At 22.2% G+C, this 18,807-nt stretch overlaps 4 protein-coding genes across 4 annotated transcripts; 2 read left to right on the top strand and 2 right to left on the bottom strand.

Moving 5' to 3' along the window:
- Positions 1-53: 53 nt before the first annotated feature.
- PBANKA_1438300 (phospholipid-transporting ATPase, putative) lies at positions 54-5,501 on the bottom strand (the record flags this gene model as incomplete). Its single annotated transcript, XM_034567740.1, has 6 exons — positions 54-267; positions 411-535; positions 661-843; positions 987-1,340; positions 1,481-1,783; positions 1,869-5,501. The coding sequence occupies 6 exons, from the start codon at positions 5,499-5,501 to the stop codon at positions 54-56; spliced, it is 4,812 nt and encodes a 1,603-aa protein (XP_034424207.1).
- A 1,768-nt stretch (positions 5,502-7,269) lies between these two features.
- PBANKA_1438200 (DNA gyrase subunit A, putative) lies at positions 7,270-10,779 on the top strand (the record flags this gene model as incomplete). The annotated part of the gene is made up of 1 exon (XM_034567739.1): positions 7,270-10,779. One exon carries the CDS (start codon positions 7,270-7,272, stop codon positions 10,777-10,779), a length of 3,510 nt encoding a protein of 1,169 aa, XP_034424206.1.
- A 1,065-nt stretch (positions 10,780-11,844) lies between these two features.
- PBANKA_1438100 (nucleus export protein BRR6, putative) lies at positions 11,845-13,212 on the bottom strand (the record flags this gene model as incomplete). Its single annotated transcript, XM_034567738.1, has 1 exon — positions 11,845-13,212. The coding sequence occupies one exon, from the start codon at positions 13,210-13,212 to the stop codon at positions 11,845-11,847; it is 1,368 nt and encodes a 455-aa protein (XP_034424205.1).
- Positions 13,213-15,680: 2,468 nt separating this feature from the next.
- PBANKA_1438000 (cAMP-dependent protein kinase regulatory subunit, putative) lies at positions 15,681-17,612 on the top strand (the record flags this gene model as incomplete). The annotated part of the gene is made up of 3 exons (XM_034567737.1): positions 15,681-15,700; positions 16,234-16,526; positions 16,615-17,612. 3 exons carry the CDS (start codon positions 15,681-15,683, stop codon positions 17,610-17,612), a joined length of 1,311 nt encoding a protein of 436 aa, XP_034424204.1.
- Between the last annotated feature and the right edge of the window lie 1,195 nt (positions 17,613-18,807).

Raw genomic sequence — 18,807 nt, 5'->3', positions numbered from 1 at the left:
TACAATTATATACTTTTTTTTTTTTTTTTTTTTTGGGCTATTTGAATTTCTTATTAAGCTAGCTTAAAAAATTGTGATGGTGTTATAATGTTTTTAACTTTTTTAATTATAAAAAAAGGTAGCCAAGCAAATAAAACAATTAAAATCACTTTATACCAAAATACAAACGACATAATCTGAATGATGTCGAAATAATTTCTTAGGATAAACATGGAAAAAATGTACATAATAAAAGAGCAAATGTTTGCTGATATCATTAATGGGTGCCTACGAACAAAAAAAAAATTATAAAAATTAGGAAATGAAAACATGTACTTGGAAATATAGAATTGCCCAATTATTACGTGTTAAAAAACACTTTATTTTAGTAAATTGTTTTTTAATTCTTTATTGTGTTTTTGCATATTTACCATGACTCAGCTTCTAAATGTATATTCATGATTTCCAAAAGAATTAGAGAAGAAAATGATATATTTATCAAATTGTTATAATTATCGTTAAAGAGTTTTAATGCTCCTAGCATAACAACAGTACCCTATTAGAAAAAAAAAAAAAATTATCATATGATTAAAAATATATAAATACAGCATTGCATTTCTTGGTATGTTGGGGTAAAATTTCTATTATATTGTGTTTCTTCTTATAAATTAAATAAAGTACCTGAAAAATAGACATCCATACAATAATAAAAAACGATTTTAAATCCAACTTTCTCTTGTGTTTCTTATTTTTGTATATCTCTGGATATAAGTATATTAAATTTTTCTTTATCTTAACATCCAATAACAATGACAAAAATGGTGTTGTCGTGTAGTACGTCGTATAACCGATTTGTAACCACCCCTAAAAAAAACGAAAAGTGAGTAATCATATATGTATGCGTGTGAAAGCGGCATTTGGATTATTATAAATATAGCGGGATTTATCAACGTATATATTAAATTCCGCTAATTATAATTTATGCGTGTATATATAATAATGCTTACTTGGAAAATGGCAACAGGTATACTGAAAAATATATAACTGTAAATAAACTGTAAATACGTTAATATAAATCCTCTATGGATTAAAAAGGAACATAATGAGGATGTTTGTAAAAAGGTATTGTTTCCATAGTAAAGAATTAATTTTTTTATATTTTTAAATTTTGAAACAATAATATCACTATCATGAACAACTTGTTTTCCTTCTTTTCCTAAAACACCAATACCAATATCTGCTGATTGAATCATAGCAACATCATTTCCTCCATCTCCTATGCATAAAATTTTCTTTCTTTTAATTGTTTTAATCATCAAAGCAATTTCTTTTTTTTCTATAGGACTGCATCGACAGCAAACCTGCAACAAAATAAAGGGAATAATACTCAAAATTAACAGGAATGTTTGTACACACTAATAGTATTATTCTAACATATTTATTTGATTTAGAATATGTCCCATGTCTATATATATTTTTTTTTTTTGATCAACAAACTTACCACTGCTCTTGCATTAGCAACAAAGTCGACAAAGGCATTCGGGATATACTTAATACAGTTTTGTATAATAATATTGTCAAAAAATAAAACATAAGAATCGATGTTATTCAAAATTGAGTTGAATTCCCGTATTAATTGAGATGTGCTTTTAATATTTTCATGACGGAAAATATAAATATTATGTTTCTTCTTCTTTATATTAGCATTTTTGCAAATACAAATTGCTGTTTCTATTTTATCTCCAGTAAGTACCCACACTTTTATTCCACTGTTGTATAGCATTTCAATTGTCTTCCCGACTCCCTGCAAAAAATGTAAAAAGAATAAAAAAGGGTAAAAAATGTAAAAAGGGTAAAAAAATGTAAAAAGGCAAAAATGCGACACGTACCTCCTGAAGTTTGTCTTCAACACCTGTAATAGCTAAAACTTTGATATTCTTCTCAACCAAATCTAAAATTTTTTCCATCTGACCCTTTACATCCTTATTTTGATTGTATAATGCAGAAAAATTATGAAAAAATTGTTCTTCAATGTTTAGAAATCCATGAACCAAGACTCTTAAACCAACACTTGATAAATGGTCACTTTCTTCAAAAATAAAAGTTTTATATTTTTCATGACATTTTTTTATTAATATATTATCAGCACCCTTAATAAAAAAATAAATGTTTTTATTTTTCACATTCCTAACAAAAACACTCATTCTTTTTGTTTCCGACGAAAAGGGTATATGCAGTAATATATCGTATTCCAATGCAATATTTTTATATTTAATTTCAATTTTACTAGCTGTTTTTTTTTTTAAAATAAATCCACAATTTGTTGCATATTTTAAAAAAGCTAATTCATCAGGCGATGAACACTGATAACTAATACCCGAATACGAAAAAGTTTCTGTATCTTCTGAACTATTTGTTTCAAAATTATCATTAGTATTTGTTTCAATCATTTTATCATTTTGGTTTAATCTATTGTTATTTTTTTTCTTTCTATTAACATTTAATATATAATAAATTTTTTTTTGAAAATCTTTTTCTTTATGCTCTTTTTTTTTTTTTCCTTTTTCTTTATCATTGTTATTGTGTTCTTTAGTTAATGTTCTAATATTATTACAAATAAGAAATGATAAAAAAGTTTGAAAAACTTTATGTTTTTTTAAAAATTCAATATCATCAATATTATCATTATAATAATCTAAAAGATCTGTTTTATTCATTAAATAATCATCAACCATTAGTTCAACTTTTTTTTTTCTTTGTTCAGAATTATTTCCATTTATGTTATGATTATCTGATCCATTATTATTAGTATCATTGTTATTTCCTACATTATTGAATCTTTTCATTAAATCATTTCTTTTATCAGATGTCATTATATTATTATTATTTAGTCCTAATTTTGATTGACCAAAAACCATATTATCATTATCTTCAGCATTGTTTTTTTCTATTCGAATTCCATTATTTTTGATCATATGTGAAGATTCAATTGTTTCATTGTAACTATCAAAATCAAGATATTCATTTCCATTCATATTAATTTGATTCATTACATTAGCTTTAGTATTTACTTGTCTTAATGATTGCATATAATTTTTATTAATTCGATTATTTTCTATATCATAGTTATATGCAGATAATTTATCTCCTCTAATTATATTACTTTGTCCTTTTTCCTTTCTATCATTTATTGAATAATTTGGAACTAAATGTATTGGATTTGCATCTACATCATCTTCATTAATATCTTCAAAATTATATGGTAAAACATTTTTATTAAATTTTCTTTTTACTTTATTTCTCATATTATTTTGTAATCCACTTTTTTCATTTTCAGTATGTATAACATCTAAACCTATATGAATAACTTTTAATACCATAACATTTTCAGTTAATGTGCCTGTTTTGTCAGTAAATATATAATCGACATTTCCAAAATTTTCTATAATTGCACTATTTTTTATAATTGTTGTTTGGATTTCTTTATCTTTTTGAATAACCAGAGTGTAATAAATTTTGGCAATATTTAAATTAACACTTAATGATATCGGAATAACAGATGAAAATAACAAAATAAAACGAACAAAATTTAAATACCATAAATTGCTTAATTTTGTAGAACACATATACATAGAGAATAATGCTAATATAATAAATAAAAAGACTGTTATTAAATTCAATTTTTTATCAATCATTCCTCTTTTGACTTTACTTATTTGTGTGCTCATATTTACTCTTGTATCACGACCTGTATAAATAACCATACATATAACATCTGAACTAGTAATAACTGAATTTGATAAAATAAAATTATCATAATTTAATTTCTTTCTATAACTTATATTATAATAATTATAATTATCTTCATTTGGAAATACATTACATACAGGTTGATTTTCTCCAAATTTTCCTGGTAATATTAATTGATTTTCTACTTTTCCATTTCTTGTTCCAATATTATTTCCTTCATATTGTTCGCTTTCAACAAAATTTATCATATTACGATCATTAAAATTGTTTCTATTTCCATTTCCTAAATCTCTAAATGATGAATTTTGTACACCTTCTTTTTTCATTAATAAATTATGTTTTTCATCGTCAACATTTTCTTCTTCTTCTTCATCATCTTCTTCATCCTCTTCCTCATCTTCATCATCTTCTTCATCATCTTCGTCATATTTTTCAATTTGTTTATTTACATCATTTGGATGTATTTCAGTATCTTTTAAAGCATAAAATGAGTTAGATCTATATTTAGTATTTTCATTTAATAAGTTTGGAATAACAGAAATGGAATTTAATTTAGATGTACTTAAATCATTAATATTATTTCCCATGTTATTATTTTCAACAGTTTTAAACTCACCATATTGATTATATTTAAACATAACAAACGAAGCTTCAATTTTATATATATCATTTTTTGGATGTTCTAATATAAATAAAATGTCTATTGAAAAGAAATCTTTTAATCTTTTTAGGTTTTGAAATATACTTATAGGATATTTAATTTTCCAATCAGTTTCTCCATCGATTTTATCAGTTTTAACATAAGTATAATTTTCTGTTTCATTTGAAGAATTATTATTGAATACAAGTTTATTATCATTTTTTCTTAATTTTTTTTTTTTCTTTTTTTTTAGTTTTTTTTTTTCATTATCATCATTTTTTCCACCAATTTTGTTACTGTCTTCAACATTATCTTTTAATAAATAGTTATTCCCTTCTTTCATTCTATTTGGAGATTTTTCATTTTCACTGAATAACAAATTATTGCTAGCTTCACTATAATTATTGTTTGACTCATTATATTTATCATCTATCAATGCATTATCAAACTTTTGATTAAAATGATAATAATTTTTTTTTTTTTTTTTATTATAAACATTAGTATTTTTATTTATCCGAAAAGTTACAAATGATTTATTCTCTTCTATTTTAATTGCATTTTCTTCATCCTTACTTAAATTTCGTAACAAAATACAATCTGCTGGTACACGTTGTTTTGATTTGATTAATATAATGTCTCCAACTTGAATATCTTTAGAGTATGTTTTTTTAAAATTTCCATTTTGTAACAAAGTATAATATATTTCATTATTAATATCCAAATCTTTTATAAATCGTTTCAAATCATCTACTACTTCATTTATCAAACTAATAAGTATAATAAAAATCAAAGGAGCAACAAATGTAAAAACATACCCTGTATTAAATATAGGAATAACTTGTAACAAAGATACACATAAATAAAATAAATTTAAAAAATCGGCAAATTGATAAAATAAAAACAATGGGATAAATGTTAAAATACTATATTTGGTGCTTCTTAATTTATTATCACAAAAGAAATTTGGGTAAGTTCTTCCATGTATATTTATATATCTATCTTTCTTCTTATTCTTCTTATTATAAAAATAGCTAAATAATTTGTATATCAAACATGAAAAAAAATATTTTATTCTTCCCCATTTTTTGCTTAACTTAAAGCGAATCTTCTTTAATTCCTCGTCATCAACCATTTTTTTTTTTTTTTTAATCAAATATTCGAATCCGTTCAAATTTCTAGTCTCTCTTCTATTTCAACTTGTTTTATTTATCACCCTTTTTATTTTAATATCCAAAACGAAAAGAAATATAATTATTCCCTTTTTATATAAGGGGAAAATGAAACAACGATATATTCAAACATACATAAGTTTATATTTTATGTTAAATTTTTGGGAATTTTTATTTTGTTTTATATCTGTATATTAAAAAGATAGATTCAGACAAGGATGTACCAAACAATCGCGGAATGAACAACTTAATATCTTGGATTATTCTATGCCCATTTAAGCGTATTTCCCAAAGTTATATGTAATATGAAATATATTAATAGAATTACATAAATTAAACAATATATATAAAACTAATAAATGTAAAATGCAATATACACATATATGTGTACATATTCATATAATACTTCATCAAATTGTGCACAATGATTCTATGAAACACCTACAGAATTATCTAAATAATGTCGGTAATGTTTTAAAAATTAAAATTTTAATATTTATAAAAATATAAACAAATATATTATAAAGGAGATATTACTACTTACTCATTTATTTCTTCGATGAATTATCCAAGCATTTAATTTTGCTTAAAAAATTGTTATATATTAAAAACAAAAATTAAAGAATAATTAAATCAAATGCATAAATAAAGGAAAATTACTAGCATTCCCCTTTGTAATTTTTTTTATAATTTTTTTTTTTATAGATATTTTATCATTCATTTTCATGAATAAAAATCTAGTCATTAGTTAATAACCCATTAAACATCTTATACATTTTTTTTAATTTAAAAAAATTTAATAAAAATACAGTAAAAATTTAATATCCATTATGTATATATTATATGCATGAAAATTAATATATAATATTATATAATATACATATATAAATATATTATTATATTATATATATAATTATATATTATAATAATAGCAATTCCTGTGTATAAGGAACATATGTTCTTGATGGTTAATTGCACCCAATATTGAATATATATTATATATATATATATATATATATATATATATATATATATAAAAGGCACAATTTTGTAATATCAAGAAATGTTAAACAACAACAAAAAAAATAAAAAATAAACTATAATAAATAAATTCATTAAAATGCAAAAATAAGAGAAAAAAAAAGATAAATGAAAAATAAGATAACTGTTATGCGTGCTTATACACATATACCATTAATATCTCAATACGAGACCCATATAAATATATATTATTCTTTATTTTCATCAAATCTCATGATTTTATAAAATAGTGTAATTTTTTTCACTTTTTTATTGGACAATTTAAAATTAATGTAAAATTTGTATACAAATACTCATATTTTTAGTGTTATATTTAATATGTAAAAATACGTATTTTTCCTAATCCTAATAAATGCCTTTGCTTATGAAGCAAAATATGTAACTTTTTTTTTCCATTTCTATTATTATTGGTTTTTTTTTTTTTTTTTTAAATCTTTCAACATTTTTTAAATATATTTATCATGCAAAAAAATAAAAAAATATATATAATAAAAGAATGTTATAAGAAAGAAGGAATTACAACAAATGTGCGGGATAAAAAAAAAAATAAGACCGAAAATATTTTTTTTAATAAATATTCAAAAAATATTGTAAAAGAATAAAAGGCTAAGGTTATTTATGTGTTTATAAAAACAATGAACCATATACGTATTATATGTAATATGTGTATATGCACATGCATATAATAATATGTCGTATAAATTTGTTTATTTTTTAGTTCTTAAATTATTATGTTTATTAATAATAAATTCAGATTATTTGTTTGTAAAAAATGAAAAAATTAACATTGTGACTAACAATTCTCCGCTTTTTATAAATAACCCAAATCCTTATAATAGGTCCTTAACATCACATCAAAAAAAATGCCAAAAAAAATATCAAAAAACATATCAAAAAAAAACGGGTGTAAACTATTCTCAAAATAATAGAGAGTTTTCCAGTATATGTCTAAATAAAAATAAAATAAAAAAAGAGAGAAATAATTTTATTCTATTTGGGAAAAAAAAAAACACTAAAAATGATGCGATAGAGGAAGAAAATGAGTCGAACAAAAAAAATGATCTTTTAGTGAAAAGCAAAAATGAAAAAGATGAAAACAAAAAAACAGGAAATATAACAGAAAATTTCTTTGAAAATCAAAATAAAAAACTAATCAAAGGGGAATATTATGATGTTGAAATATGTGAACTATTATCTAAAAGTTTTTTATCATATGCAAATTTTTTAATTCTTAATAGATGTTTATGTGATTATCGTGATGGATTAAAAACAGTGCAAAGGAGAATTATTTGGAGTATGTATGAAATAAATAAAGGATATGATAAAAAAAGTTATAAAAAATGTGCAAGAATTGTAGGCGAAGTTATTGGAAAATATCACCCGCATGGTGATAAAAGTGTTTATGACGCATTAATAAGATTAGCACAAAAACATCATAATAATAATTTGCTAATAAACGGATATGGTAATTTTGGATCTGTTGAATATAATGCTGCTGCTATGCGATATACAGAAGCGAGAATATCTGATTTTTGTTATGATGTATTATTAGATGAAATAAATGATGAAAATATAGATTATATAAAAAATTTTGATGGAAATGAAAAAGAGCCTAAAGTATTATGTAGTAAAATTCCACTTTTATTAATTAATGGCTGTTCAGGTATTGCTGTTAGTATATTAACAAATATTCCGAGCCATAATATTGTTGATGTTATTAATGCATCTATAAATTTTTTGATAAATGAAAAAATAACAAATGATGAATTATTTAATATAATTAAAGGCCCTGATTTTTCAACGGGGGGAATAATAATAACAAAAAAAGATACATTAAGAGATATCTATAATACTGGAAAAGGTAATATAGTAATAAGAAGTAACATATTTTATGAATATGCTCATAATAATAAAACATATATTCATCATATAAATGAATTAGGTAATTTAGAAAATCTAGAATGTGATAATAAAAGTAGTAAAAAACTTATTATAAAAAATTTACCACCAAATGTTAAACCAAATAAATTAATTGAAAATATTATTACTGTATTAAATGAAAGAAAAAATGAACATGATAATATTTTGTCTAAAATTAGAGATGAAAGTGAAAAAAATGAAATGAGAATCGTGTTAGAATTAAGAAAGCATAGCCAAATTGAACAGATACATAATTTTGTTTCTTTTCTACTTAAATATACATCAATGGAAATTGATTATCATTGTAATTTTGTGTGTATTGGTTATGAAAATAGTTACACTCAATTTTCTTTAAAATCATTTTTACAGTTATGGTGTGAAAATAGAATAAAATTTATTAAAAAAAATTATCAAATTAAAAATAATAATTTACAAAAAGAACTTAATATTATAGACCTATATTTAACTATCCAAAAAAAAATTCTTGATATTATTTCATTTTTACATAAAAACCAAAACATTGAACAAATCCAAAATTATTTAAAATCCAATTTCAAATTAAATGAGGACCAAATTAAATATATATTATCTATGAAAATACAAAAATTAATAAATATCAAAAATATAAATTTCGATATTCAAAAAAATAATATTATTAAAAAAATACAATCAAATCAGTATATAATTGACAATATTCAAGAAATTAAACAAATTATAATAAAAGAATTAGTACATATAAAAAATAAATATTCTCTCAAAAAAAAAATATTACCGCACCCCCAACTTAAGTATAAATATGCTTATATAAATGGAGGTCTAAACTTGTTTAATCTACCTCAAAAAAATGACGAGGATAATACAAACAATAATGTGAACAAATTTATTATTACTCCAAAAGTGGGAAAAAAAGAAGATGGCCAAACGGATGATGTTGTAAATGATAAAAATAATAAGATACTAGAATTAGGTGAAAAAGAAAAAAAAAATGAATTAGAAAATGAAAATTACAGGAATACATATATTGATTCTATAGACACAACATTTAAAGATATATATAACAATGATGATGTATTAATTTTAATAACTTATGGGGGATATATAAAAAAAATAAAGATAAATGATAAACTGAAAAATAATGTAAATAATATCATGAAGCTTTCTAATGCTAAATATATTTTAAAAGAAATTGAAGAAACGAAAAATGCAAAAAAAAGAAATAATGAAAAAATGTTAGATGATATTGCTTCAGAAAATGATGAAGATACATATAAAACTAACAAAAATAATTTGAACAATAATAATATTAATACATATAAAATAAAAAAAGGAATACTTTGTAAAAACAAAGATAAAATATTAGTTACAGATAATCTTAATAAAGCATATATTTTAAATGTGTCTGAAATACAAACCTCATCATATGATTCTAAAGGAATTCCAATAAGTCAATTAATAAAATGCTCAACAAATATAACAGGGTTAACTAAATATGAACAAGATAAAAAATATTTAATTGTTTGCAGTGAAAATGGAAAAATGAAAATAATAAATAATGATGTATTTTTAAAAAAAAAAAAAAAAGGAATCAAACTTTTTAAAAATAAAAAAAATATTTTTTTTAACTATTGCAATTCTAACGATAATTGTATAGTAGGAACAAAAAATGGATATATAATACAATTCCCTTTGAGCAGTTTAAAAATTTCAAAAAAAAATTCGCTAGGAAATAAATGCATGAACATGAAAAAAGATGATAAAGTTGTTGATTTAGTGTCTTATGAAAATAATTCAGAGAATCTTAAAAATCTTAAAATTATTTTTCTTTCAAAAAATGGGCATGGGAAAATGATTGGAGTGGATGAAATCAAAGTTCAAAAAAAAAGAGGAAAAGGGTTTAAAATTATGAAATTTAAAAAAGCCAAAAAAAATAAAAATAATTTACCAAACAAAGATAATAAATTGAATGATACAAAAAAATATATATCTGATAAAATACAAATTGAAAATAAACAAAACAAATTACAGCCACCAGAACAAGAGTTTGTAGATGAAAAAAAAAATAATATAATTGCTAATTATGATCCCGATGAATTATTAGGATTTAAATTGTATGATACAAGAACAAAAAAAGAAAACGATTTACTTATCATGATCAGTGATCATGCTGTACTTATAAGAAAAAATATATCTTTATTGAAACAAAAAAATAGAAAACATTCATCTCAAATTTATGCTAAATTGAGTAAAATGAATAAACTCATGTATTTTGATATTTTATAAGTTACAGCTAAATATAGTATATAAAAAATATACTTTAAACACTATATTATATAGTTTTCTTTAATTTTTTTTTTTTTGTATATGCATTTGTTTTAATACATATTTTAAGAATTTTTTATCACCTTCATAATACACATATGAATATCTTTTCGACAAACTCTATATAACTTTGTTTTATAAAAAGTTTTATTTTATTTTAAAACACTAAAACCATTTTCTGTTAATATATGATCTCATAACACATTTGATAAAACATTTCAAGGGTAACCCAATAAACCAACTTACTCTTATTTTATAAATATATTATGGACAAAGAATGAAAACATATCGGAACTATGAACTTTATATATACTGATATAAATTGCGTGAATATCGAGATAAAGCTTGTCCACATTTTTTTCAATATCATCATCTAGTTAATTTGTTATTATTTTTTTAATTCTACATTTTAGCATGTTTAATAAGCTTATAAAATAATATGGAAAAAAATGCACACACAAATCAAGTAATTCATATTTATTTTATAGAAATAAGGAAATTAACAAAAGAATAAAAAAATAACTGACGAAATAAGCAAAAAAACAACTGGATAAATAAAGGATGGAAAGACAAAAAAGTTATCATAATAATGGTATGAAGAGTAATTCATAATATACTGAAAGATAAAATGACATTTAAAAAATTCATATATATATATATATATATATACATTTTTTTAACTCAAAAAAATATACCAAAAAATCAGTGGAAAATAAAACTAATATAAACATGTATGCATATAAAATACACACACAAGAGACATATAAAAAAATTATGCATGTACTTAAATGCATAGCGTTTTGTGTGTATTGTCAAAGTTTATTAGACTAGCATTATATATGGATAAGATATAAACTAAACATTCAATTGTTTAGTGAAATTTCCTCGTTTGAAACAAACTAAAATGAGAATGCGCGTATCCCTGTACGCACACAAATAGTGTGCATTTATTTATTCATTAAATTTTTAATTCATTTTGAAAAATAAAAAATAACATATTTTTTTTTTTTTGAAATAGAAAAATAATTACTTAAAATCTCTGGTTAAATATTTCAAAAACCCAACTTTTTTGGAATCTTTGTTCCCATCTTTCTGATTTTGATTATAATTTTCTGAATTCTCTTTATTTCTTGAAACTGAATTATTTGAATCATTATTTCCATTATTATGTTGTTGATATGGGCTAGAATAATTGTAAGGATTTCTATTAAAATTATCTTGAAAATATTTATTGTGAAGATATGAAGGATTCATTAGTGTAAAATCTGGACTATATGAATTATTATAGTTCAATGGTGATGGCATATATGGATAAAAATTAAAATAAGGAGGATATGGTGGAATTCCATGTGATGGGTTCATAATAGGGTTATATAAATTATAATCAGTATTATTTGTTTTATTAGCTCCACCTATTGATAATGCATAATTACTTCCAATAAAAATAAGAAGGAATATAAAAGCGATAACACATATACTTTTCCATTCAAATTGAACTATAAATGCATTCATAATTTGTCCTAATATTTGAGCTGATAAAAAAGATATATCTTGATATAATTTATGATCGGTATTCATACATTTTAACCATTCTTCACATTTTTCATTTAACAATGGTAAACTTACAGTTCCACATTTGTGAGCATAATATTGTTTTTTGCATGTATTTGATTCTTCTTTTACATTTTGAACTTGAATAGCAACTTTTTTATTTATATCTTCTCTTATTGATATAAATATAAAATATATAAGTGTAACTATTAATGATGTAATTATAATATTAAATATGACTCTTAACCATCTTTGTATAATATCAGGGGAATATACAAAAAAATATCGCATTTTTTCACTTCGGCTTTCTTTTACATTTCTTGAATAATCCATATATCTATTATTATTATCATATAAAACTAAATGTTGAGAATTATCATGCATAAACGAATTATTTTCAAAATCACGAATATATGATAATTCGGATGCGTTTGTATTTTGATCTACACCCCGATTCCATAAAATTTTTTTTTTTAACTTTTTATTGGTTCGTCCACTACCCAATATTAAATGAGTACTACAATATGGATCTTTTCCTATAAATCCTTTTTTACGTTTCATTAAATGCATATGCTTTATACTTCCATTACTACTCTTATAATGACAATTATTAGCAGTTTGATGGCTGGTTGGATTTTTTTTTTCTTTTTTTACAAGTGCATGACAATTTTTGTCTGTGTATTTATACGACTCAGTATTGGGTCCACCAATAAGAAAATTCTGGTAACTACTTAAATCGTTTGAGTTATTTTCCAAATTTATTGTATCATTTTCTTCACTTCCGGAATAATTCTTTGTATCATCCATGGGTATTATTCTCATTCTATTTTCATTTATGCTCATTTTGTTTTACTTTAAACTATATATATTTTTATTTTTTTTTTTAAATGTTATTTTCCTTTTTTCCCACGTTTCACTCATCCTATAATTATCATTTAATAGTAAAACAATAAAACAAAAAGGAAATGTAGAAAACTATGTAATTATATAAATAAATAACATGTATTTAAGGAAAATTTTTTAAAATAAAATTTCGTAATACTCATCCCTCATTTCATCACATATTATTATTTACATATTTATTTGTTCATATTTATATATTTAACAAATATTTTTTGGTCATACAATCTTCTCATATTATATTTTACTTATTAGAGTGTTAAAACAATTTGGCTTTATTTTCGTACTTTTTATGAATAGTAATTAAAAAAAAATGTAAAAATAAAAAAATGAATACGCAATTTAAAAAGAAATATATTTATATGCAAATATATATTTTGGTAATCTTTATTTTACATATCGAAAGTTTACTAACATTACTTCCTCACAGACATTTTTATGAAAAAATTATAATTCAAAATTTTAACAAATTTACATTTATGGTGCTTAAATAAATAGAACAATTATTCTTTATTAAAATATTAATTATTTTTTTTAGTTAATTAAATTATTAATGATAAATTGATGGCTCACTGAAATATTTTCCTCGTATTTATTAGATTGCCCATTTACTTGCTATATAAATATATGGATACATTTTCCTTTTTTCCTTGTATATATAAATGTACGTTTTTTTCCTAATTAATATATTTTTATTTCATAATAGTATATATGTAAATTTTTAATTATTTTATATTTTTACTAAAAGGCTAAAACATAATTCCCTTGTTTAATTACAACTAAAAGAAATATAGAAAATTTAAAACATGAATAATTATATAATGTGAGTAAATGTTGTCCCACATAATAATTGATAGTTTTTTTTTTTTTTTTTTTTAAACAAGCATTTACTGTTTTGATTTCAGGTAGCATTATTTTCAAATTAAATAACGTATATACAAATATACTATAATAACTTTATTTAACTTTCCCAATGATATATAAGCTAGATATTGTATATTTTAATTAAAACTGTATATTATTTTAAATAGTTGTGGCAATCAAAAAAATTGAAAGGCCTAAAATGTTCACAAATTAATAATAACATCATTTCACTATTTTTTTTAATATTCTTTAAAAACAGAAAGAGCACATAATTTTTCCTAATTATCACACATTTCATTTCATATGGTTTATTTTCTTTTTATTCTCACTTATTGGTTAGCCATGTTAAAATATGAATTATTTGTTTTTTCGCATATATAATTTTTATAAGCTAATAAATTTGTAAAAAAAAGTAAAAGTGAGAAAGATTATTTCCGTATGCCTAGATTCAAAACGTTTAAAACTGTATTAATATGCTTAAGCATTATGACTTATTTTTAAAAAGTAAAATATACATATTCACATTTGTGTATGCAATATATGTGCTTGTATTTATGTTTTTTTAAGCCCTAAATAATAAATGTCTCGTATGAGGAAATAATGCATATTCTCATAATTTGTATATATTTTTAACCAAATATTCAAAAAACTGTTTAAAAGTATAAAACGTGAAATTACATTTCAATTTCATATCCCTTACTAACCAATATTAGCCGCATTATTAAGTCATATATCTTGTCAAGTATTATTTTTTTTTCTTAATAATTTTTGTGACGTTATATAACATATCACGCAGCAAACTATTAAAATATAAAAAAATAAAAAAATAAAATTTAATATATATATATATATAATGACCATTATTTTTGAGAAAAGCCATGTCTCGTACTATATGTTTTGCCCTTTAAAAATAAGCTTGGAAAAATATTATATGCGATTGCACTTACAATAAGTTAATTTACTAGAGCATATGCATATACTACATGTAATATAACAAAACGTATATAGAAATAATTATTTCTACAAGCATATTTATATATTTATATATTTATTTATTTTATTATTTTGTTCCTTTCTGTCTATGCCTGAAAAAATTTATTTAAATATATATATATATTTATTATTTTTTCCCCTTTTTTATTTTTTCGTAAACAATTAACTATATATAGTTTTCACATATATAATATATTTTTTTTTTCATGGTATTTTGCATTCTTTGGATTGTTTTGTATTAATTAGTATGCAATATATACACACGTGGCGAATATTACACTTTTTTAATTCGTCATTTAGTCAAACTTTTATTTCTTCAAAATTACATGAGAAGAAATGAAAAAGCGAAATAAGCAAATAAAAGAATAACCAAAAACACAATACATAGGTGTGCATGTATACATATTAATTTTATATAATTTTTATGCAACTTTTCGAACAATCTGAATAAATAGTTATGAGCAAAACAAAATTTTAGTCAAATTATACAAAATAAATATACAGCTTTATCGCATTCTTAAAATATATTCCCCATATTTTTGAGAAATAATAAAATGGGCAACGTGTGCACATGGTAAGATTCACAAAAAATATATCGTATATATTTTTACATATATAATGAAAAATGAATACAAAAAATTAAAGCAACTTATTCTCGGCATAATTAAAATGATGATAAAGTAAAAATAAATTTTCTAAAATAATACCATATCAATAACCAGATTATTCGATTTAAATTTTCAAACATATTGCTATTAGAACCTTAAACCATATATTCATAATATTGACAATACATAAGCAAAGCAATAATCATATTAACAATAAATAAATAAGTAATAATAATAATAAAATAAGCTGGCGAGAAAAGTAGCTTTAACTATTACAGAATAATAATATAAAGTAAATAAATGTTTACACTAAACATAAAGAATATAATATAACGAATAATATTTATATTCTTTTAATTTATCTTTAACTTTTACTCAAAAATTCAGCCATATATATATATATATATATATATATATGTGTGTGTGTGTGTGTGTTTGTATTCTTATATAATAGTGATTAAAAAAATAATACTTTTATGCTTTTTATTTTTCTTTAAAGGCGAGAAGGGAAAGGAGAAACAGAAGATAAAAATACAAAAATGGCGGACAGCGATATACAAATACAATTTCAAGAATATTCAAACAAAATTAAAAATAATAGTAAAAATCATGATAATACAGATAACTCTAAGGAAAATAAACATGAAAATAAAGACACCTTAGCAAATGCTTTATCATTAAATAAAAGGGAAAATGGAAATGATACGATAAATAATGCCGTATTGTCAAACAAAGATAACTCAGCAAATGTTAATGAAGATGTTTCCCTAATAAATAAAAACAATTTAATAAGTAAGTATTTTTAAATAAATCTTATATATTAATTTCTTTTTTTCGTTACCCATTTACATACACACATTTTTTTTTGACTCAAAACTAGTCGATGAATGCTCAAGTGATGATGACGAAACAGACTGTCTTAGTGAAGTAAACAAAAAAGATATGGATTCAAACTCCTTGGATGTTGGAAATATGGAAATGCGACAATCAAAAAGAATGTCAGTTAGTGCTGAAGCATATGGAGAATGGAATAAAAAGAAGGAAAATTTTGTAGCTAAAGTTCATAAAAAAGACAATAAAGAAAAGAAAAAAATTCGTGAAGCATTAAATGAATCATTTCTATTTAATCATTTAAATAATTCAGAAATGGAAACAATTATCGATGCATTTTTTGATGACCATGTAGAAGAAGGTGCTAATATAATAAATGAAGGAGATGAAGGGGACTTATTATATGTAATAGATGAAGGAGAAATTGAAATATATAAAACAAAAGACAATAAAAAAGAAGTATTAACAACATTAAAATCAAAGGATGTATTTGGAGAGCTAGCTTTATTATATAATTCAAAAAGAGCAGCAACAGCTAAAGCTTTAACTAAATGTCATTTATGGGCATTAGATAGAGAATCATTTACATATATAATAAAAGATAATATAGCAAAAAAAAGACAAATGTATGAAGATATATTAAAACACGTAACAATATTAAAGGATATGGACCCATATGAAAGATCTAAAGTTGCTGATTGTTTAAAATCAAAAACCTTTAATGCTGGTGATGTTATAATAAATGAAGGTGAACAAGGCGATACGTTTTATATTTTAACTGATGGAAATGCTACTGCTTTAAAAAATTGTCAGATTATTAAAACATATACAAAAGGCGATTATTTTGGTGAGTTAGCTCTTTTAAGAAATCAGCCAAGAGCTGCTACTGTAAAAGCAGAAAGTACATGCCAAGTAGTATATTTAGAACGAAAAGGTTTTAAAAGATTGTTAGGTCCAATAGAAAAAATTTTAATCAGAAATGTTGAAAATTATAAAAAAGTTTTAAAAGAGTTAGGAATTGATTCATCTTGCATTGAAGAAAATTAACTCATCATTTCTGGTAACCTACAAAATTATAAACACAAAAAAATGCGTATGGAAATTTATATGTTTATATGTTTGCTTACCGAAATTACCAAGACTCATCTTTCGCTTATAACCAGCAAAACATATAATAATCAAAGTCGTGAAATAGAAAATGCGCCGAGGATTATTTTTCCTGACCACTCATAAAACTCTACTATAGTGTATAAATAAAATTTAAGTGCATGCTTATATCCATACACAGATATGCAGAATATATGTGCATACTCCTTTGTATAAAGCACCCTTTTTCTTACCAAATTTGTATTTTTTCGTTAATTTTTTTAACTATAAAGATAAATACTATGTGCATGGAATGCATATATATATATATACATTATGTTCAGAAAATAAGAGGAATACATAAACATGCATTATATATATTTACTTTTTAGTAAGCAAATACAATGACAACTTTTTCTATTATATGTGCTATTTAAAAAAAATATATATTATATATATGTTTAGTAATTCATCTTTGTTTCTCTATCCTACTCTGTTTTATGTTAAAACTTTTATTTTTATTATTTTTTAAATTTTGTTACTTGGTAAAGCATGCACATAACAATGTCTTACAACAAATATTTTATCTTTCATTTTATATACTACATTTATAAATAGCATTATTCTTATCATAATGATGAGAAAATATAATGTAATGCAAATATAACATGTATAACCTATATTGAAAATAACAAAATAATATTTTAAAACGCTCAAAGAAATGATGAAAGGGGGAATATATAGTTATTTTTTTTCCGAAATTTTACCCACACATAAAATCACTATGTTATTTATATTTGCGTAATTTATTTATTTGCTTGGAAGGATGAGAATTGTCTTCTCTATTCTTTTATATCAAAATTTACAAATTGTGAAAAATTAAAAAAACATTTTTAGCATACAGAGCATTTCCCAATTTAATAGGTGTGCAAATGTTATAATTTATAAAATGAGAAAATATGTAAAAGAAACAAATAAAAATCACCATAAGGTTGCAAATGAATTTTATATTTTGGCCTTATAATTATCAAAACATCGGTAAAAAATAAATATGCAATGTAATACTAATAATGCAATAGTAAAAAAAAGAAATAGTAAAACGATGTAATTGTATACTAATGTAAAAATACATAAGGTACACCCCCTAATGTGTGGC

The sequence above is a fragment of the Plasmodium berghei genome, assembly GCF_900002375.2.
Source record: "Plasmodium berghei ANKA genome assembly, chromosome: 14".
NCBI lineage: Eukaryota > Apicomplexa > Aconoidasida > Haemosporida > Plasmodiidae > Plasmodium > Plasmodium berghei.
Note: the sequence above shows the minus strand (reverse complement) of the source record. Positions and strands in the feature narration are given on the sequence as shown.